The following is a 23,856-nucleotide window of genomic DNA, read 5'->3' on the forward strand; positions in this document are numbered from 1 at the left end:
CAAACTGAATCAGGTTTGGGGGAATACTTACATGGACAGAAGCATATGGTAACAACTGTAGATTGGCCTGGATAGAGAACTCCAGTATACAAACTAAATTTGAAGATGCCTGAATCTACTGCTTTGCCAGCAGCATCAAGATCAAATCTCCAAGTAATCTGTTTCTTTGAGACATTTTTCAGGTGTAGCTTCTGTAGAAAGATGTGGAGGAATAGAGCTGGGCCATTACTTTCATTACTGCAGCAAGATATCTGTTTTTAATTAACATTCAGGAGACTGGAGTTCACAAAGTCATGTACCACCACTCAGATTTCAAGATTATGTTCCCAAAACCTCAGTAGCAGTCCAAATGATAGCATAGTCATGCAGTCATCCTCCTGATACCAGTGTTGCTATAGCAGTTGCTATTCCTGCTGGCAGACCTGCACATTCAACTTTGCTGCCAATCTGTGCCACCCTAGACCTGTCCAGGAAAGCTGCCCCACAGCTCCACACCACACCATGCTACAGGAAAACTTCAGGAGCAATACTTAAATATATATATACACAAAAATAGTGACATCAGGATGTCATCCAGGTATGGATGGAAACAAAACCCTTGAGTCTGGAAATATGTTATTAGGGCAACAGACAAGTCCATGAAAACTCCTGGAGCTGAGGCGAGTCGTAAACAAAGTACTTGATATTAGAAGTGGAACTAGTGGTAACAAACTGGAAAAACCATATGTGGCCATCCTTCCTTGAAATGTGGAGGTAGGCCCTAGAAATGTCATCCATTTGGTTGATGCCTGCTTCGATAGACTTAAGTCTTATTGTGGAATGACAAAATGAGTAAGGATATCAGTGTGATCACTCCACAATGCCCTCTCTGCTCTGGTGAAGCTCAGAATGTTCCTTGGTACTCTGGGCTATGAAACAGGCTAAACAACGGTTGGTGCACAGGTAGATCCAGTCTCATAGTGAAAATAACCAAACACAGATTGGAGCACATAATGGTACTTGCCATGTAGTATGGATAAGAGCTAATAAACTATAACTTAATTCACATAAGACAGGGGTACTGTGGATAGACAGCTCTTCAGCCCAGGAACTTGGAAGATAGCCTGTTTTGGATGGGGTAGAAGTCCCCCCCCCAATACAGTAGGTGCATAGCTTGGATGCACTCCTTGACCTTGGTTGTCATTGCAGATCCAGGTGACGTTGGTGGCAAGGAGTGCCTATTTCCAGGTACAACTGGCTGACCAGTGCAGCTGTTATTGAATCAGGATAGCCTGACATCAGTAACCCATGCTCTGGTGACCTCATTTTTGGATTATTGTATAATTACAATGACTCCTACACAGGGCTGTCTTGAAAACGGTTTGGAAGGTGCAGTTAGTGTAGAATATGGGCTTATTCACACTTCCGTTTGTCCCATGGGTCCACCAGGTATTTCCTTTGTCCTGCCTCTTTCCCTGAGAAACCTCACTGTTTACTGCTGAATCAGAACCAAGGTCAATTCAGTTTTCTGTGTGTTGGTGTTTGCTCTGATTCAGCAGTAAGCAGCAGGCTTTCCTGGGGAAAGTGGTGGAACAAAAGAAAAACTGTGTCTAGAAATCACAGAACAAACAAAAGTGTGGATGAGCCCAATGGCTATCAGGTTATTTAACTAGAGGAGAAACATGGGGTCATGTAACAGCAGTCCTAAAAGCTCTGGACTAGCTTGTCTGTGTGCTACCAGGCACACATGCGTTAGTTCCATGTGTTAGTGGCATTTTACAAAGCCCTGAATGGCCCAGAGTCCAAATAATCTGCAGAAGCACCTCCTCCAATACCAGCCAACTTGATCCTTAAAATCATCAGGAAAGGGATTGTCTGCTTGCTGTCCCCACTAGAATTTCGAGTGAGAAGATGTGTAGAAAGACCTCTACGGTAGCATCAACTCTGGAATGATCTCCACTTAGAGATGCATCTGTTTCCCTCATGGTTGAGTTTCAGACCCAAACTGAAAATATTTTTATTTACCAAGGCTTTTGTTGTTTAACAAACAGAAAGCACATTTCTCATGAACAATAAATGTACCTCCGTTTAATGATTCACTACAGAACAAGAGTAAAGCAGAACTGGAAGATCCACTCATCGCTGTAACATACCTACCTTTATGTTACTGCTGTCACTTATAACACCCAACTTCAAACTTCTCCTACAATACTGAAATATGATTTCTAAAGGAGAAACTTGCAGTGGTGGCTGTAATACTGTAGAAAGAAAAAAATACACATAGTTATTTTTAAGCTCTGGACAAATGCTTCTGCAAGTATAATTTGTTTAAAACCTATAATCACTTAGACGTTCCTGGCACTAACTTACTTTCACTGTTTGATTGAGACGTTGGCTCAAATGTCACAAATCTGACCCTCCACAAGAATATGCCACAGGTTCTCACAGTCTGGACTCTCTTCTTCACTTCCTCCTCCCAACTCAAACATAGTTTGCCCATTTAAAGAAGGACAAAACAAAAAGAGTACTGTGGCAACTTTGCTACAGTATTGTTGAGTAGTTTGAAGGCTAATACCATTATTCCAGTATAAATTATAATAGAGCACAATCCGTTTCCACAAGTGTAATCCTGCAGCATGCCATGATGGAGAGGAGGAGGGGCACTTCAAGAATGGCATGGTTCAGTCACATCAGTTGGGCCAATCTAGTGCTCCTGTTGGCATGTTTGTGCCATGCCAACTTCACTGTCATGCTCCTCCCACTCTCTGGTATGCTGCCATCTGCTGCTGGCCATATGCAGGGCTGGTGTGCCCTGTTCACCACCTGATGTAAAACAAGAACGTGCTGCCACACTGCTCCACTGCCACAGCCTCCCTTCCCTGGGTTGCAAGGCTTCTGGTGAGATCTTGCAAGACTTCAGCAAGATCTCATCGGAAACCGGTGCTGGTGCTGGTGCCACTTCTCTGCCAATGGCAGCAGAGCAGGCAAAGTGCACCCAAAGTGGCCTTCTATTGCCCAAGACAGCTGTCTCACCCTGCCTCACAGGTGGGCTGGCTCTGGCTATATGAGAGTGAAGTCAAAGAGAAACGACACGCTGAAAGAACAAACAGTGACAATTACGGGAAAGCAAAGTACAGTAATGACAGTGACAAATTAACAAAGTAATGTTGCTGTTAACACAAACATCCTGCCATTAGTTAGCTAATTGAAACATGTAATTTAATAAAAATGTATAATCTCAATCCAAAGTGGCAAAATTGGATTGCTTGCTGAGTTCTAATTCCTTTTTTCAAGGATGGCCATTTTTATGGTCAGTTGCAGGGTGTTGGTAGGTTGAAATGTTCCCCCCTCCAAGTTTCTGGGTACTGTCAGTTCTGAATCAGATTGTGTTAATTTATTGTTTCGCCTAGAGATTGACCTGTTTGTCCTACATAGAATGCAAATGGGCATTTCTGACAGATTATGATCCCTCTCATACTAGAAGATGAGCAACTAAACTTTAATTAGTCACTGCCATTTTTTTATGATCTGTTCTTTTTGAATATCATTTCACTGTGCCCTCACTCTCCTACATACTGTCCTACCAAAACTTGTCAGTTTTGGACTATACAATGGATCTGATGAAGTTGAGAGTGGTCTACAAAAGCTTATGTCGTGATAAATTTGCAAGCCACAAGACATCTGAATCTTCATAATTTGAAGAATTTGCAAACAGTGACTTGGAAGCAGGCTTAATTGTAGTTTGCTGATCTAGATGTCATAGCAAACTATGGTTAGAGAAAATCATTAAGTATTGGAGGAAATCTGGGCAGGAGAAAGAAGAAAAGAGTAGGATTATGTGAGTCTACGGCATGATTTCAGCCTTGAAACTATGGTATGCAGGACTAGGTTACAAGGTCTGAACTGAACCTACGTATAACGAGCATTAAAAATTTAAATTTGCATCCAAAATAACAAGAAAAAAATAACATTAAAGCAGACAATAATTAATAAAAGGGATGTCTTTTCGTATGCCTATCACGACAAAGTCAGTATCTCCTTCTTTTCAAATGAATTTAAAGCAAACAATACAGTATTCTTCAAAGACAATGGGAAGTGCTTTAGAGTTGCTGCTAATTAAGTCAAACTGAACTGAAGTAGCATTTAAATCCATCTATTTTAATCATAGTCAAAAAGTAATTTTCACTAATGATGGAGAGTTCAAGTCATACTATTTTCTCTGAAACCACTGAATGTCATAAACCCATTATTAGCCACTCTATTATTGTAATGGCACTTACATTTTACATAAAAGTGTATTGATTATGCTTGCTGCTCAAATTTAAGTATAGATAAAGAAATAATAGAAACAGAAAGAAATAATAGCATTACTTTTTATTTCATAGAGTAATTGCTACATTGAAATAAAGAAATAAAATAATAATAATAATAATTTATTATTTATACCCCGCCCATCTGGCTGGGCCTCCCCAGCCACTCTGGGCGGCTTCCATAGAAACCAAAAATACAGTAAAATATCACACGTTAAAAACTTCCCTGAACAGGGCTGCCTCACGATGTCTTCTGAATGTCAGGTAGTTGTTTATCGCTTTGACATCTGCTGGAAGGGCGTTCCACAGGGCGGGCGCCACTATCGAGAAGGCCCTCTGCCTGGTTCTCTGTAGCTTTGCTTCTCGCAATGAGGGAACCGCCAGAAGGCTCTCGGCGCTGGACCTCAGCATCCAGGCAGAATGATGGGGGTGGAGACGCTCCTTCAGGTATACTGGACCGAGGCCATTTAGGGCTTTAAAGGTCAGCACCAACACTTTAAATTGTGCTCGGAAACGTACTGGGAGCCAATGTAGTTCTTTCAAGACCGGTGTTATATGGTCTCGGCGGCCGCCCCCAGTCACCAGTCTAGCTGCCGCATTCTGGATTAGTTGTAGTTTCCGAGTCACCTTCAAAGGTAGCCCCACATAGAGTGCATTGCAGTAGTCCAAGCGGGAGATAACCAGAGCATGCACCACTCTGGCGAGACAGTCCGCAGGCAGATAGGGTCTCAGCCTACGTACCAGATGGAGCTGGTAAACAGCTGCCCTGGACACAGATTTGACCTGTGCCTCCATGGACAGCTGTGAGTCCAAAATGACTCCCAGGCTGTGCACCTGGTCCTTCAGGGGCACAGTTACCCCATTCAGGACGAGGGAATCCTCCACACCTGCCCGCCTCCTGTCCCCCAAAAACAGTACTTCTGTCTTGTCAGGATTCAACCTCAATCTGTTAGCCGCCATCCATCCTCCAATCGCCTCCAGACACTCACACAGGACCTTCACCGCCTTCACTGGTTCTGATTTAAAAGAGAGGTAGAGCTGGGTATCATCCGCATACTGATGAACACCCAGCCCAAACCTCCTGATGATCTCTCCCAGCGGCTGCATGTAAATGTTGAAAAGCATGGGGGAGAGGACAGAACCCTGAGGCACCCCACAAGTGAGAGCCCAGGGGTCTGAACACTCATCCCCCACCACCACTTTCTGAACACGGCCCAGGAGGAAGGAGCGGAACCACTGTATGACAGTGCCCCCAGCTCCCAGCCCCTCAAGACGGTCCAGAAGGATGTTATGGTCGATGGTATTAAACGCCGCTGAGAGATCCAGCAGAACTAGGAAACAGCTCTCACCTTTGTCCCTAGCCCGCCGGAGATCATCAACCAGTGCGACCAAGGCAGTTTCAGTCCCATGATGAGGCCTGAATCCCGACTGGAAGGGATCCAAATGGTCCGCTTCTTCCAGGCATGCCTGGAGTTGTTCGGCAACCGCTCGCTCAATCACCTTGCCCAAGAATGGAAGATTTGAGACTGGGCGGTAGTTGGCCATCGTGGCCGCATCTAAAGATGGTTTTTTAAGAAGCGGTTTAATAACCGCCTCTTTCAGCGGGTCTGGGAAGGCTCCCTCATGGAGGGAAGCATTCACCATCCCACGAAGCCCATCGCCCAGTCCTTCCCGGCTAGCTTTTATAAGCCAGGATGGGCAAGGATCCAGGAGACAGGTGGTTGGCTTCACTCGTCCAAGCAGCCTGTCCACATCCTCGGAGGTAACAGATTGGAATTGATCCCACTCAACTTGACTAGACAGAACTCTGGCACTCTCCCGCCCCGCCCCTGCTCCCACGGTGGAGTCTACTTCTTCCCGAATCTGAGCGATTTTATCTGCAAAAAAACTTTGCAAAATCATTGCAGGAGAACATGTGGCCCGTACTGGGCCCCGATGTTGCAGGTGGTTCCGCTAAATTGTGAACCACCTGAAAAAGTCTCCTGCTGCTGTTTTCTGCAGATGCAATAGAGGCGGTGAAGAAATTCTTCTTTGCCGTCGCTATCGCCACTTGGTAGGCTCGACATTGAGCTCTAACCTGTGTCCGGTCAGATTCGGAATGAGTTATCCGCCACCAGCGCTCTAGCCGTCTCAACGATTGTTTCATTGCCCTCAGATCCGTGGAAAACGGAAAAAGTACTATATACAGCCTAGAATTTGATAAAATACTTTTAAGGCTGTGGTGCTATGCACACTTTGAAATGACTTTCTTCTGAGTTAGTGTACCACATCTGCATTGTAATCGTTATTAAAGCTAGCTATTACAATGAAAAAGGAAAGCTCGGTGGAAGAGGGGACCAACTGCTACAAGAGCCTATCAGGCATGTCTTATAACTGATTCACCTTTACATTATATTACGGTATCTTGCACCCAATTCCTAAAAATCTGCAACACTTACAGCATTGTATTTGGTGGCATTATACAGTCGTACCTTGGTTCTCAAACACCAAAAACCTGGAAGTAAGTGTTCTGGTTTTCGAACGTTTTTCGGAAGCCGAACATCCGATGTGACTGTCAGCTATTGTTTCCGGGGCACCTGCACCAATCAGAAGCTGCGCCTTGGTTTTTGAACATTTCAGAAGTCAAATGGACTTCTCGAACAGATTAAGTTTGGCTCTTTTGTTTTTGCTATTTATTTTGCGTTTTTGTTTTTGAGGTTTTTTTTTGTTAATTTGTTTTTGTGACTCTGTGAAACCGAGTTCAGCTACTGATTGATTGTGTGACTGCGGAAATGGATAGAAGTCCCCCATCCAAACAATGACTATCATCAGTGCAGGTAAGGAAAAAAATAATAATTTTAATTTTTATCATCTATAATACTGTCTTATTTATTTTATAGTACAGTATATTGATTATTGCTTTCATTTGATGGATCAATGTCTTGTTACTAAAATACATGTTAAATTGCTGTTTTAGGGGTTGTTTTTAAAAGTCTGGAGCGGATTAGTCCTTTTTGCATTACTTTCTATGGGAAAGCGTGCCTTGGTTTTGGAACGCTTTGGTTTTGGAATGGAATTCAGGAATGGATTAAGTTTGAGAGTCAAGGTACCACTGCACTGGCATAGCACATTGTGCTATAAAGCTTATACCTGACTAAAGAGCTTCAGGGATTTTTCTGATTGGTCCAAACAACTACAGCACAATCCTATGCACACATGCTCAGGAATAAGCTCCATTACTTTCATTTGGGCTTACTCCCTGGTAGGGATGCAGAACACAGAGAAGTGGGGTCAATCAGTGCTTGATCACTGAATGTAACACACACTGTGTAACGCTTGTGTAACTTTTGGTAGCCAGTTACATGTAAAACTGCCAGTCTGGGTGCAGCCTTGGAGGAAAATGCTTCTTTATAACATGTCTCCTTCCCTATACCCAGTGTTGCACTCAAAACTAAAGAGAGCCAAAGTGAAATGTAAGTTACTTAGTCACTTTTTTCCACACTGACCACTTTCCTGTGGTAAATAAAAGTTGATACTGTTTGAAACAAGAAAAACTGCTGGGAGAGGCTGCAGAGTTAGCAAGTATAGAATGATGTGTACATAAGGGGGGAAATCAAGATGCAAAGTTTATTATATTTTAAATGCATCTAAGATTACTAGCATCATTTCCTTGTCACTGAAAATTACATCAGTCCCTATTTTTATGTGCATGATAATTGCTTGTTGAATGTTTGAGTGGACTGAGTGATGTGGTCGGTGCAAGGAGAGCGGACCTGTTGAGTGTATGGATGTATGTTTATATTAGTTTTGTGTAATGTGTATGTAAATTATTTTGGTAATTGTATGATTATATGTAAGAGCTTTTTGCATTATTTATGAGATTTTTCTAGATATATACTGTAATTATGTTGCATTTTGATTTTTTTGTATAGAGTTTGCTTCCATGGTTTTTGTTTATTTTACTTATGTACATTTATTTATGCACTCAGATATATTGCTGTTTAATTATGTTACTTAAAATGTGTAACATTATTGTCATCATCAGGACAATGTTGACAGGACAGACACCCAAGTTATCACTTGACTGCAATAACTGCTATGTCAACGCACAGATCTAGCCCCTCTGTTCTGTCAGCTGGTTTCCCCACTTCTATCAAGAAAAAGCTCAAGGGTGCAGGTGGGAGGCAAGAGAGCTATATTGCACACATATTTATGTTGTTTCTAAGGTTTACCTACCAGTTCCCTGAACTTTGCACACTTTAGTAGGTATAGTCAACAATTGAGGCCGTGGGACAATGATATGCTTTGCTGAACCAGAAAGACTTGTTTTTTTGGTGTTCAGTGAAGGTTCATCCTCATCAGCGTTAATGTTTATTGGAAGACTGAAGTCATATGCTGCCACCTAGAGGGAAAAAGTCATCACTTTCTCACTGATAACAAAAAGGAATACAGAACACACACACATACTGTGTGTGGGAATGCCTGAATTGAACAATGATTTTGCCTATGGACTGGAGCACTTGACATACCCAAAACACATTTAATAAAAGCTACTTCAAGCCTTTACCATGAGATATTTTACACTCTTCACTGAACAGCGCTAATCCCAGATCATTGGTTATAGAGCAATTTAATTTTTTTACCTACCTTCCTTTTAAAATCCACAAATTATGCTTACTTGCAAATCAGTACATCATGCACAGAAACCATCAGTTTTTTTGGCTGATTTACAGATGTGTAAATCTTTAAAGACCAAACAATCACATGACATTAAAAAAAAATCTTGCCTGACTAATTCCAGGACCTTGATTACAAATATTATTATTGGCAGTAAGGGATACCCAATTAGGCTATTTACCTAGGAAGACTGGTTTTCCAAAGGTAAATACCTGGACTCTCAGGCAACAGAAGCAGGGAATCGGCGAACCATTTCTACCAGGCACAGTGGGAATACTGATAACAGCTTCCTCAGAGCAGCAAAGAAACAGAAATAAGAAGTGCCATGAAAAACCCCTTACTATCCCTCCCCCTTTATGCACAGTCGTACCTTGGATCCCAAACGCCTTAGTACTCAGATGTTCTGGCTCCCGAATGATGCAAACCCAAAAGTGATTGTTCCGGTTTGTGAACTGTTTTTGGAAGCCGAACGTCCAACGGGGCTTCCAAACATTTTGGATGACAGATTCCGTTCAAATTCCAAGGTACGACGACAAGGTACATGCTTCACTGCTATACAGGCTATACAGGCTGCTATGTAGTAATTCAGTGACTAAGATGACTTCAGCAGGGGGTTTTTAAGTATTACATAGAGTTAACCCTTTTTCACATGATAAAAAATTGGTTGCTTATTATTATCTCATATACTTACTTCTTTTGGTGTGAAACTCAGTGAACAGTCCAAAGCTGAATTTTCTTCTATTATTGCAGTATAGAAACGGGGAGTATCTGGTGTCACAGCTATCAGAAAACAGAGCGTGTTTTATATGCTGTTACCATTTGTACTGATTAGCTTTATAGAACTATGCTATTATTATTATTAGAATTATTATTATTAGAATTTATATACCACCCTATACCCGCAGGTCTCAGGGCAGATCAAGAAAAAGGGGGAAAGGAATGAGTTAGGGAAGTGGTTCCAGTCATTTCCAGAATTGCTGGTTTTACCTTTTTGCAAGAAAAAAAGAATTGGATTTCACCTCAAGATCGCTGTTCACTGAAGAATTTACCCATAAACTGAACTAACATAGTTCTCCTGATTTACTGTCACATGCACAGTAGTAAACAATGTTCCCAAATTCCAGCCACTTAGGATGAATGAAAAAACTGTGGACAAAAATATTTCACAATAGCTACTGACTTTAGCCACTGAGCTGATTTTTTTGGTCCCAGTTAATGTTAACCTATTGCAGTAAAAAAAAAAGTCCTACATACTTTTCCAAGCAAAAACCTCCCCAGGGGTATATCTACACACGGGGGGGCGGGTGCTATAAATAAGTCAGAAATGAAATCACAACAACAACAACAACAACCTCTATGGAAAATTGCAAAGATTTTTATTATTATTATTCTCCAGCGCCAACTGGTGCTGCATGTTTCTAACACATTCAAAAAGCCGTTTTTGACTAATGTAGCTAAGTCCCAAGAAACCAGTTACGTTAACTTTTTCTAACACAATACATGTGACTGTTTTATGACATTTTTACCTCTCCCACATTTGAGCTCTCTTGCATTAGAAAAATTCCGCCATAAAGCTATATAAGTCAGTTTCGTACTAACTGTGCCTATTTATTTAATTAATTTAAATATATATAAGCCATACTTTCATTTTAAAAATATAACAATGCAGTCAACAACATGAACGTGTTACATTACACTAGAAGTTGTATATGCTGTTAGGGTAGGGGTGGTACCTCTGGAGAGGGACACTTCATGCTCCTTCAGGGTATTTTGTCCACGTTAGCACTCAGCTCTCACCTGTGCCTCTAGTAGCTATCAGCATGTGACAGCAGTCACTCCCTGGAAATGGCTTTGAATAGCCAGCTAAACCAGGTGAGTGTAGCTGATGGATCTCAAGCCCTCAGTGAGTTAGGGACTTCCCCCTGCATGCAAAGACAGGCTCCAGCAGATTGAGCAGATGAGACCAATAGTGGGTCCAACAGTCCAGAAGGCATTTTCTGCAAGTGTTGTAGAGGGAAGTGACAGGCAGATAGGGCTCATCAACTTGGAAAGGTAGCCCACCTAGGAGAAGAAAAACTCTGATCCTAAGCCTCCTCTGCCTTGCGGGAAATCTTCAGAAGAAGAACAGGCTAAGGAGTAAACCCTACACAAATCGGGAGTGGAGTCCCTAAGATGGCTGAATGGCACCTTGTACATCTCATTCCAGTAACTCCTGCAGCCAAGCTGGTGCCAAACATATTGCTCTGCTTTCCTGTGGAACCACATCAGCAAGGCTGAGAAGGGGGTCTTGTCATCTGGGCAACCCAGGACCTATATACACACTGCTCAGGCTTGCGCATTGTGAAGTTTGACTTCACCCCCAGAGGCGTACTCCATTGTCTCTCAAGACAGATGGATGACAACAAAAAGAATTTGCATAGGGTAGAAAACGAACTCCAAAATTGGCTATGTCCAATTTTTAGTTTCTTGGAAGACTGTATATATGCATCATTTAAGCAGTGATGAGGAAAACATATATGCAGGGAAATACTAGCTTCTGAATCTTACACTTGAAAACCTGGACTCTCATGTCCTAATCATAACTATAAGGAAGTTTAAAGTCTATTGAACTAAGTGAGGTGTACATTTGAGATGCTTTAAAGAGTGCTAAAGCCTCTCACAGAACACAGGGGGCATTATTCAAAAGCTTTTTGTAAATAGCCACAATTGCTACAGTATTTGTATGTATTTACAATCATCTTCTTCAACTATCACAATTCTATCTCAGCCATCAACAGCAGAACAAGCATATTCCCTGTGGTGTATAAACAGCAGTGATGCTTATAGGCAAAGACAGAAGTAAACAACCTTAAGTGATCTTGACTGAATCTAAAATGCTTAAAGTCCACAGAAAATATCAAAAACATGAACAACAGCATATGACTTTCTGTAACAGCAGTGGTCTTTCTGAAAGCTATTAATGGTTAGCTATGTCAGCCATGGTTTCTGGCCAATATAATTTAACAGGCAAAAATGCGGGCGGCTTGATACAAGGGCAGTTGACTCATCTCCGACATAGCAAAAACAATCCAAGTAAATTTTGCCACATTGTGAATTGATGGTATAATAAGTTCATGAAGTTTCCATATCATAAGTATCCTGGTTCCACTATGTCATGGAGCATCTGCTGACTCCCAGTTTAGAAAAGTACTGAAGGGGAGATCAAACCAAACCTGGCTCTCACCGGATGAAGAACTCAAATTCAGAGTATGATTTCTGCAAGAACCCAAAGGTCAAAGGCACAGAAGGTACATGGTACGGCTAGGCAAGCTTGCACTCCCATTATAATGGAGTGGGGCAGGCATGACAAGTGTAGCAAACAGGGTGCAACTTTGGACTGGGCAAGCAAATGGGGACTCCTCCTAGTGGGTTGAGCCAGAGCCACGGTGTCCTGGGTAACAGAGGTGGAGATAGTGCTGGCTCAGAGCCGGACTTGTCATCCGGCACCCTCTTCCATAGCAGAAACTAGCAGAAGTGGAGGATTCAGTGGTGAGGGAGGCAGATCCAGGACTTTGGGCGGGATGGATAAGGATTGACTCAGCGATAGCATGCTGGGTCCCTCCCCAGGATCCAGCTTCCATATCCTCCACCGACAACTCTCACAGGGCCCAAATGGAGTCCATTCCAGCCTGCTAAGTTCCTTCCAAGACTCCATCAGCCTCCCTTTAGCTCTTCCCATCCCTTAATTTCATCCAGCAAGCCTGAGATGTCTCCATGCGACTCATGGTATCAATAAAATGGTTTGACTTCCATAACACAAACAAAACTGGCTGCAAAAGTCAACTTTATGGGTGGACCAAGCATTAAGCACTGGTAAAGGAGCTGGTGGAAGTGCCCTTTGCACACACACCACCCATATTGTTGCCTCCCTCCTATTCTGCAGCCCTCTTTCTACGCACACTGGGGTGATATATGTTACTGTACCTTTAAGGTGAATAGACTTAAGAGCAAACCTGTCAGTTCACTTGTTCAATTAGAGAAGGTTCAGTTCAGTTTGTGGATGCTGTACATATATGGGGGCTTGCTTTTTAATAAAATGTCTGTTCTAAATTGTTATACTGAATCTGGAACTTCATACTGAAGACAACACAGAGTACTAAGGAAGGAAATACATTGTGTGGAACTACTATGGAATATCTGAGAGCTCTGCATCCTTTTTCTCTCTCTCATAAGGCAGCCGAGGAAAGGAAGAGGGAGACATATGATTATAAGTGAGGGATAGAGAGAGGAAAATAGTGGTTTTAAACAACCGCACAGGTTTGAGTAAAGCCAGCAGGGATGAATAGGCACTGCAGTTTTAAACAACAGCAGATTGTTGAGCAAAGCAAACAGAGGCTGACAGTGAGAGGAAAATTGTAGTTTTAAACAATAGCAGAGGTCTGAGTAGAGCAAGCAGAGACAGAAAAAAGGGAGAAGACACTGAGGAAAAAAGTGGCAGTTTAAAACAATGTTTCAGTACAGCAAGAAGGGAGTTGGGAACAGCTCTTCTGTGTTAGCTTCCATCTCTGCTATTTCTCGCTGTTAAAAAGAAAAAACAACCACCCTCCCTTCCCAATCTACTGAGACCTCTCCCACCACTTTCCTCTCTCAGCATCCTCTTCTAGCTAAGGCCACTGATGCTGTGCAACCTGCCTTCTTTTATGCTCCTCTGCCCCACCATGTTTTCATGCAAAGCCAGGACTCTGAGCACTACAAATCCTTCAATGGCAGGCTGAATGATAACAGCCTTACATTTTATTTTTATTTTTTTAGTAAGAAACACTCCAGTAGATTCAGGACTGGATAACAATCCCTAACAATTCCTAGGGAAATGCACACCCATCTCTTAAACCTGTCCATTGTGCTTTAACACACCACTGCATTTTCTCCCATGTATTGCACAAATCTAATGACTGCAGCTAGAATTTGTTAGGCATATTTTTTACAACTAACTCACTGGAAAATCCTGCATTCTTTACCTGGTGCTCAGAAGTGCATGGGGAGGACTACTGGCATGGATTCTCATGTGAAAAGCTTTAAGAAGAACTTTACTAACTCGCTGGATTTATGTTTATATACAGTTCTATACAAACCTGAACCTAGGGCTTGCTGATCAGAAGGTTGAAGGTTTGAATCCCTGCGACGGGGTGAGCTCCCGTTGCTCGGTCCCTGCTCCTGCCAACCTAGCAGTTCAAAAGCACGCCAAAGTGCAAGTAGATAAATAGGTACCACTCCGGCAGGAAGGTAAACGACGTTTCCGTGCGCTGCTTGGTTCACCAGAAGCGGATTAGTCTTGCTGGCCACATAACCCGGAAGCTGTACGCTGGCTCCCTCAGCCAGTAAAGCGAGATGAGCACCGAAACCCCAGAGTCTTCTGTGACTGGACCTAATGGTCAGGGGTCCCTTTACCCTTTACCTTTTCATACAGTAATACCTCTGGTTACATACCGTCCTCCTTGCGAACGCTTCAGGTAACGAGTTCCGCTAACCCAGGTCTCCTGGAAGCAAACTTTGCCCCAAGATGTAAGCGAAAGTCGTACGCCAGAGGTGCGCACATGCAGCAGGAAGCCCCATTAGCAAAAGCGTGCCTCAGGTTAAGAATGGTTTCAGCTTAAGAACAGACCTCTGGAACGAATTAAGTTCATAACCTGAGGTACCACTGTAGAGCATTAGAGAAGCGTTTTCCCCTTTTTTTTTATTCATGCAGCAACTGCACAATATTTCCTTGCTTTAAAAGGGAGATTTTTAGTGTAGAAGTGCTTAAGCCTTTTCTTCTTTTACCCAGACAACTTTTCCCAACTTATTATAGTTCTAAAACAAACAAATAAATACCTGTCTGCAAAGAAAAACGTAGCTCAAAGTCTTCATGTCTGGATAAATCCACAGTCACCTTGGCCCTTGTTTTTCCTTTGTTCTCAATAAGGAATGGAATTTCTTGGGTAGAGCCAACATAAACCCCGGGAAAGCAAAATGAGTCCTTTAAAAAGAAAAAATAACAAGCACTAGAAAGACCTAGGATGAAGGTAAGTGGCTAAATCTGCTAAAAGCCATATTGAAGAAGCAACATCAAGCTGAGTAGCCCACTGTTTAATACAGAACGCATGACAGTAGTTTATTATTCCACTCATTGCCTCACATTCCCAGCAGTTTTAAACAAAGTGGCAATATCAGCATCAAGATGCATACATGGACCATTTAAGCTATTTAAGCCAATGTTACTGCTAAATACGTTCTGCTTTATTTAAAATAGCTTTATGTCATCAAAAGGGAATCTTGGGAAACAGCCTTACTTAACTGGTTTACAAACTAAGGTAGCTGTCCCTTATAATGTAGCAAGCTCACTGACACCAAGCAGGTCTGGGTTAGCACCTAGATGGCAGACCACCTGAGAACGCTGTATCAAGTTTCACTGTGGAACAAAGGCTGGACAGAAATGAAACATTATGTTTATTTAAATTAATTTTGTCTTGTCAGAGTAAAAACTAGATTACATGGCCTCTGGACCTATGCCATGGCACTTTGCCCCCAAGGAAGAGCCCAATCCTTGGAGGGATGAGCACTTCTGTTCTCATGTTAAGGATACGCCTCCGGGAAGTGGGAGGGGAGGAGGGGGTTGGCTTTGTTAAGCGCTGGGGAACATTTTGGGAGAGAGGAGAGCCTCCAAATTTTTCTGTCGTTTAAATTTTGATCTGAATTGTAGAAGAATTTGGGGGCTTAAAAGGTGTCCATCTCCTTTGAAGAAGGTTTTCACCACCGAAGTTTGGAAAAGTTTGCCAGCATCTGTAGATATTTTTGTAAGCAGTCCAATGTTTCAGCATAAACACACAGCTAAACCATTCTTTGGTTTCAGCTTCCAAACACCTACATAAAAGCACAATCCAGCCTATGTTAAACACGTTTAAGCCCATGCTTAAATCCCCCCATAAAATGAGGACAGAAAAAGCGCCTTTTTCATTGATGGTGCCCTAGTTTACTTATTAGTTTACCTACTTAGTTTACTTAGTTTACCTAGTTTACTGCAGACAAACGCTGGCTCCCTCGGCCTATAGAGCAAGATGAGTGCGCAACCCCACAGTCGTCCGCAACTGGACCTAACGGTCAGGGGTACCTTTACCTTTTTAGTTTACTTATACAAAACAGATACACAAAATCCAGTTCTATGTATCTAATAAAGTAAGTTCAATGAAGAATGTCACATATTTACCATACTGATATATATGTCAGGAACATCTACAGATCCACCAATCCTAAGTTCCAAATATTTTGCATGCCGGACAGCTATCTAAGTAATAGGAAAGAAGATAAGACAGTAACATATTTTGCCAGTATATCACCCTTGCAAAGCAATCTTTCTAATGTGGAACTTCCATGCTCAATTGTATTAAGACAAAGCATTTCAAAAACTGTTTTCTAAAATGCAACTGATAATATTGTGATGTAGTTCAGGTGTACAAACAATTGCAAGCTAAGATTTCAAATAGTGCAGCCATTGCTGAAGCTAAATTTGTCTGAATGGGTTTTTTATGTTTACAAATTGATGTTTACAAATTGAGAATATGGAAGACAGCATAGTGGGAAAGAGTGAAGTATGTATTTGGTCTGGAATAAGCAAACAAATCACTAGTACTTGGCCATAACATCTAGTTATGCAAAGGACATTATCCCAACAAACAGTGCTGTCAGGGCTAAGATTGCCTTTACAACTGGAGTTCGGGAGCGACTCTAGAAACCTATTTAGCCCAACCCCAATCTCATTACATTCTGGTTTTGAGTTAGAAAAGCATGGTATCGGTAGTTTTGAAAAGCCATCTCCTTAGAGAATAGTGCAAATACAACACTCCTGTTCCCTTTAACCATGATTAAAATATGAGAGGGCAGTGGAACCATATGCTCTTATCTTGCATCTCCTCTCCCTCATGTAGGAAGCCTGCCTGGAACAACTGAGCTCAGGTGATGCTTCCTCTCCCTCCCTAGAGGATTAGACTGCTTGATTCAAGTCAAGTCATGGAACATAACATAATTCCTATCTCTGGGGGCTCATTGTCCAAGAAGGATTTCACTAGCTGGGGTCTCCCAGCATGGTTTCCTGATATCCCCCATTTTAATTTTCAGTTCAGTTCCTACTTTGCCACCTTTCTTCGGTCACCCTCTGGACTGGTTGCCTTTTGAGACCTCCCACTCAACTTTCTAATCTTCAGTCAATCCATGCTTTTCCTGATCCTATTTTGAGATTATTATTTTTCAAGGCAAACCATCCCTTTAATCATCCTCACAGAAGCTAAGGATTTTTTATTGGCGTTTTAAGTCATCGGCAGGTATAATCTGGATTAATATTTCATTGCATCACAGAAGCTCAGCCAATCAATGCAATCTTAGGCTTCACAGGCATTATCCAAAAAAAAGTACTTGCATATCAAAATACGAGTATTTTTTAAAAGCCAAGCAAATGTTTTTAAATAGTTATTCAATATGTTAATACCTCCACTCTGCTATCAAATTTCATTAATGCATTGGGTCTGAAATAGATGTTGATTTCGGTGTGGCCTCCAACAGGTACTACACCCTGAAAGGGAGATATGATCATTCCAGGAAGAGGATTGGCATCAATGACCTGCCAAGAAAAACATGAATCTTAAATTTTAGGTTTCTTGGCAGATATATTTTCACACCTATTTCCAGCCTCCCTGATAAAAATTTCAAAGCAGATTACTGAAAATAAAATATACTAACAATAAATATATCTCACATCCAAAACACAGAAGAATTAAAATAAGCACGAACCAAATGATTCAGTTAAACAAGAGGAATAATGATAAAATGACTTCTGGAATAAAAGGGTTCTGAATGCCTATCTCATACAACGTGGGAGAGTGGCCTAAAATACCATTTGTGAGCACTCCAGCAGCTGTAGCTTTGGGGTATGAAGGCAAGAACACACAACAATATGCACAATGCTGGGTACGCCTCACCTGAAAGTATGCATGGTTATGTCCTACATTTTGGAGAATGGCTGTCTTGCAGGTAGTCAAATGCAGAGGAGCATGATTAAAGGTGATCCTTTGTTCCTTAAACTGAACACTGGTGGTGCCAAGCTAATCTCGAGAAAGAAAACCAAATAATAATAATAATGCATTACCATCAGTGCACTTGTTCCAGCACACATTCAGATTCCCATTATTTCATGGAAATTAGAAAGCGAGCATGAATAAAAATAGACAATAGTTTTTAAGGAAAGGGATGTTAGATTTTTTTAAAATCAAGAAAAAAATCCACTGTTTCTCTCAATGAGAATGGTACCTTGGCACACCTGCAGTGCGGTTTTATTTTAACATTCTGTAGTTAATTCTGCTGCAGTACAGATTTCATTTTACTTATTTAAAGTTGTCATTTTGAACCAGAGTTAGGAAGCTGCCTTACACCAAGTCAAAGCATTAGCTCCATCTAGCTCAGAATTGTCAACGCTGACGGGTAGGACTGTTCAAAGTTTCAGGCAGGGGTCTTTCCCAGCCCATCTGGAAACATCAGAGTTCTCACCTGGGACCTCCGACTTGCAAAGTATGGGGTCTACCACTGAGCTACAGCCCTTCTCCAGAATCATAAGGAGTCATAGGCCACATGGAAAAGTACTAGCCATATAGCAAAAGATTACAATGTTACCTTTGCCAAGCATTTTAGTTTAAGGGTTTTTCCCTGATGCACACACAAATCAAATTCTCCTCTTGTTGGAGCAGAAAAACTTGGGTGCCAAGCCACTTCACACTCTAGATCTTGACAGGCATCTACAACACCTAAATTAATAATGAAAATGAATATATTACAGCTGCTAAAAATGTAAAGATTATGGAGGGTGACAAGTAATTGGAAAACTTAGCTTAAATCCTGCTCAATGTGAATACACATTGTTAAGAAATACTATTATAGAGTCTGGGCTTCAAAACCACAAAAACTGGCATAGCACACGAAAGTAAAATCTTAACTTGTCAAACTATTCCACATTGATTAAAAATAGGATCTGAATTAATCAGGCAATGCTCCAAAGCCAACCTGTTGTATTTCAAAGACTTAGGCAACTCTGCTAGGTTAGGTAAACGAAGAAGAACCAAAAAAAGCCCTCCACCATTTTTATTAGGTGACTGCTGGCCATAGACAGAGGGTAACAAGCCTTTCTGTTTCATTGGCTGCTTTCTGTGGAATGTAGTTCTCACCTTTCCTGATACTTAAAAGCCTTTGATTACCTTGGGGACGAGGTGGAGACAATAAAAAGGTTGGGTATTCATATTATTCTGCTTAGCAACACAAGCTATAAGATGCTGGACTGCAATCTTAGCTATGTGGTCATGGCTCCAAAAATATACTGAAAGGCAGCACAGTAATTATGACTGGTTAGTCAACTAAGATGTCATTAAGCAAGTGGCAGCCCTAATTTTGAGCAGTTCGTCAGGTTAGTAACTGACCCATGTAGTTAGTGTCAGACCACAATATGGAAGACCTGGGTAGACTTAGCTGGTAGAGCACAAGACTCCTAATGGTAGCGTTGGGGGTTCAAGCTCCACATTGGGCAAAAGATTCCTGCATTGCAAGGGGTTGGACTAGAAGACTCTTGTGGTCCCTTCCAACACTACAACTCTATTAGGACCACCTCTCAGTCTAGCCTATTTCACTGGGTTGCTGCAAGAATAAAATGGGCAGTGGGAGAACCATGTATGCGGCCCTTTGGGGAGAAAGAAAATGTGGTAAGAGAAATAAATAAAAGAGTACCTTAAATACCTGCAAACATATCTGCCTCCAAATTTTGAACAATAAACCTATTCACTTCCATATAGACTTTCCTTTTGTGGAACAGTGGCCAATGTGACAGAGGGCTTCCCCTCGCCCTCCTTCAACACTTTAAATATCAGATTGCAGCATATGCCCATCACATGTTACTTTATTTTATCACTGCTTGAAATAGTCCCATAATATACTCTACCTTGCTCTGGGCATATGGAAAATGCCATTCCTTCATCTGTAATTACAGGCTTCCACGTGAATTTTGCAGGGCAGTTTCTACGATTGTATAGTGTCACTGTTGTTCTAAATCCAGTTTCTGCTAGGTAGCTAAAGGCAGGATTTAAAGTCAGTTCCCTTGTAGACATTTCCAAAGCAACAGGTACTACTAATGCTACCACTAACACATGTCCAGTGTGATGTTGGTTTACTGAATACCTGAAAGACCTGTAATGCAGAAGAGATTGCATGTATGATATTAAAATGAAACATGCGATGAAGAAGATCATAAAAACATGTTAATTCAAATATATTTTAAAATACTTAACAAAAGTATATGCTTGTGACCAAATACTGGAGCATCTTAAAAAACTGGGCTTTGTAAATTATAAGACCCCTTTCCAGGGGGGGAAATCAGAAATAGTAATCTATTTTAAAACGTGCATTGCTTAAAAGGTGTTTGGATCAAGGGAAAGTTCTTTTAAATAAAATCCAATGCAAATGCTTTTAAGTGTGCATAGGATTGACGCCTAAATGTTATATACACATATACATATACATACATATATATGTGTGTGTGCATGTGTGTATGACCAGGGCCATAGCTAGGGAGTGGCGAGGTGGACCCCTGCCAGGGGCACAGGCAATTGGGGGGTACAAAATCAGCTAAAAATATGTCCATAAATATAAATGTCAATTATTTCCTCATAAGAAATGGTTTTAAATAGAGGGTGAATTGAATAGGTGGAGGGAGGTTGGAGGAGAGGTGGAAAGAAGAGCTAATTTGTCCATGGCTAGGGGGTGCAATCTGGATGGTTCTGCCAGGGTTGCAAGATCACCTAGTTGCGGCTCTGATAGTGATATCAACACAGAACTTTATTTGGTTCCTGTCTTTAAAAACAAGTCATGCCATTTTGTCAAGGCAACATGTATAAAATAATTGTGCAAATATCAGCTTGCTTTTCAATTCACAGTCGTACCTCCCCCCCTTCCTGTTCTTTGTTAAATTTAAAAATAAAAAATATTATTTATAAAAAAGACAAAATGCATAAGAACCCTTTCCTCCCTCAGAGTGCTTTACTCAAAAAGTTATTTCCCCCCCACAAAAAAAAGTCAAAAAGTTTTACTTTCGAAAGTTTCCCAATTTCTTGTTCTCAAACACAACTGGAATATAAGTCTTCGTAAAAGGTGGAATGACGTGAGACAAAGGGCTGGTCTGTTGCAGTTCCTCACTTTCAATTCCTACTTGTACCCAGATGTGGACTGGGAGATTATTCACCAGATGCATTTTTCTGGTAGATGTAGAACACACACAAACCTCTCCAAAGTCAATGGTAGAGGGGCCTGAAAAAGAATGGAAAGGAGATGTGGCTGCAGAATTTTTAAAAATGGCTTTTTTTCTATTGTGAAGAATTAGGATCAGAATTTATAATTAGTTAATTAATTAATTAATACTACTACCATATATTTATTTATACCCCAACTTTTTCCTTGACATGGACTCATGGCCGCCAACAGATAAAAATAAGAACAGCTAAAAATATAGGGGGGAAACAATCCTTATAAAAACAATTCAACACTGATATAGTTGTAATTCTAGCTCTCTATCTATACACACAAACATAAAATATATTAAAATGGCATGGTATGGCCTTTCTTTACAGTCACTATTTTTAAACCAATACATGATTTTTGTCCCTTGTTGTGTTTAAAGGAAGGAGAAATCTTACCAATGAATATTTGATGAAGCTGCTTCGGCGTCAAAATTAAACTACAGTCTTCAATCTCTTGTGGCGAAGTTGGTACAGGGTTAAGCCCATCACCCACCTGTAAAAATGGCCAACAGAATAACCACATAATATCTAATATAGCTAATAATATCTGAATGTTTTAGGCTTTTGTTCAGATGTATTGAACACAGTCCATAGAATCTGGGTAAGCAAATAAGCAGGAGGGCAAGTTTATGAGAGGAAACATATTCTGTAGGCTGACAGCTCATTTCCAGGCAAACAGGAAGGCAGAAGGCAACACTCACGTGCATGAGATGTTGGGCACTGTTTATCAACCAACATTTCAAAAAGAAGTTCACAATACGCACCAAGGGAGCATGGAAAAGCAGGGTGTTTCATGGTTCAACATTCATTATCACAGACCCTACACAAATTGTATATACTTGTACAACCAGTACAACACTATACAACTGCACTGTGTATCTGGGGAGGATGGACAACATCTTCACCAGAGGTGTTATTAATAGTATTAAAAGCTGGAAAAATTAGATTCTCCTGCAAAGGAAACACCACCAGAAGAAGAAAGATACCCAGAACCACAACAAGAAGGCAACACGGGAATATTTAATACACAAAATCTTAATCTTCAGAATTCATTAGGCGGGAAAGAGGCTGCAGCTCTGAGTGTGGAATCCTAGGCACACTTTTCTGGTAGCAATCACACTGAAATTAGCAGGACTGTTGAGGAAACATGGATGGGATGAGGTTACATAATATTTTGAGAAGCTGTAAGTAAGCAAGATCATCTTCAAACATATTTAGCTTACCTCTCTGGCTGAAGTTTTAGATTCCATTTCTGCTAACTGTTGACTAGTTAATAAGCTACTCCTTACACAAGCAACCTCTTCCTCCAATTTCTCCTCCTGTAAAATTTTAACCCTTGGAGATTTCAAGCCTGATGCTGGTTTTAACCCAATATCCACAGGATTATTAAGTGATTTAAAGATCCTATGAGTTGGAAGTATGGAGAAGAAGCGACATTCAGCTATGAAGTAAACACACTGCGAAAAGTTACAACATTTTGAGTACATATTTTGATTAACTGGATTCACTAGAGAGAAATGCAAGCCCTTATATTGAATACTAACCTACACCAAGTTTCCTTTTAATTATAAAGCCTGTCACAGTGCATATATTTCAAACATGTCTTCCTCATATCACTTGGGATAGATAGATAGATCTCAGAGTCCAATGCAGTTTGTGGAGGAAAGGAGGGAGGAAAAGTAACCACACATGACAAGACAATTAGCTGACGCTGGAGGAAGCAGCTGATCACCAGGGACTGCAATCTGAATTTCTAAATGTCACTCACGTGGGATTCATTGTTCTCAAACCCATTCAGGTACGTAGAATTATTCTCAACCTTTAAGTCACATTTCCTATACATTATTCATACTAGGATTTGTAGCTTTTTATAAAAACGAAGAATAAAACTATAGCGCTATAAATCTGGAAAGTGATTGAGCATTTTGGCAGTTTATTTGGAAACAATGTTTACCGAGCAGCTTTTTTATGCAAACGATGCTGTCTTAAACTCTGAAGATAGCTTGCATAGTAATCCTTATTCACTTGCTTTTCCATTTCTTCAAATAACGTGTAAGAAAACTCTGGATCCACATAACTGTATCTGGCAACCTTTGTGAAAATAGTCCTGAATGTGTGAAAAGAAATGCAGCCTCATTAGAGCAAGAGCCATTTAAATGTGCGCTGGATTCTGAAAACAATTCCACTTTTGCTATATAAATGTGCTATTCATACGTCCATTTTTTTTTATATATATAAATATTTATTGAATTTTCCAATTTTATACAAACACAAAAAGAAAAAAAGAAAGAAAAATATTAAAAACAAATCAATTTCAATAACAGTTTTTCAATAACATGTTTCTTTGACTTCCTCATACCTCCCCTTCTTGTTTTCTAGTTCCAATTGTTAATCCAGCAAATCCTAATCTCTTAACATTCCTTTTAACTAACACCTTATTTTCCAATCAACTTTTTAAATTTTATGACTTAAACAATTTTAATCCCAGTTATTTTTATCATCATACGTCCATTATTCCACTGATCATTACTAGCATTTGACCTTGCCAAGACAATCCTAACATAGAACTGTTG

The 23,856-nt window shown here is 40.8% G+C and overlaps 1 protein-coding gene across 1 annotated transcript in view; it reads right to left on the reverse strand.

The window, feature by feature from the left end:
• Positions 1–23,856, reverse strand: part of CFAP47 (cilia and flagella associated protein 47) — a 180,768-nt gene that overhangs the window by 142,059 nt on the left and 14,853 nt on the right. Inside the window, exons 11-24 of the mRNA XM_083612236.1 lie at positions 23,238–23,390; positions 22,507–22,687; positions 21,680–21,776; positions 21,077–21,293; positions 19,933–20,177; positions 18,621–18,751; positions 17,933–18,055; positions 17,443–17,574; positions 16,168–16,245; positions 14,796–14,940; positions 9,637–9,725; positions 8,505–8,670; positions 2,137–2,237; positions 32–191 (exon numbers count right to left, since the gene is read on the reverse strand). Of these exons, the coding sequence (XP_083468362.1) occupies positions 32–191; positions 2,137–2,237; positions 8,505–8,670; positions 9,637–9,725; positions 14,796–14,940; positions 16,168–16,245; positions 17,443–17,574; positions 17,933–18,055; positions 18,621–18,751; positions 19,933–20,177; positions 21,077–21,293; positions 21,680–21,776; positions 22,507–22,687; positions 23,238–23,390 (2,018 nt within the window). The remainder of the gene's footprint in view (positions 1–31; positions 192–2,136; positions 2,238–8,504; positions 8,671–9,636; positions 9,726–14,795; positions 14,941–16,167; positions 16,246–17,442; positions 17,575–17,932; positions 18,056–18,620; positions 18,752–19,932; positions 20,178–21,076; positions 21,294–21,679; positions 21,777–22,506; positions 22,688–23,237; positions 23,391–23,856) is intronic.

Source organism: Podarcis filfolensis, assembly GCF_964270895.1.
Source record: "Podarcis filfolensis genome assembly, chromosome: 4".
NCBI classification, from domain to species: domain Eukaryota; kingdom Metazoa; phylum Chordata; class Lepidosauria; order Squamata; family Lacertidae; genus Podarcis; species Podarcis filfolensis.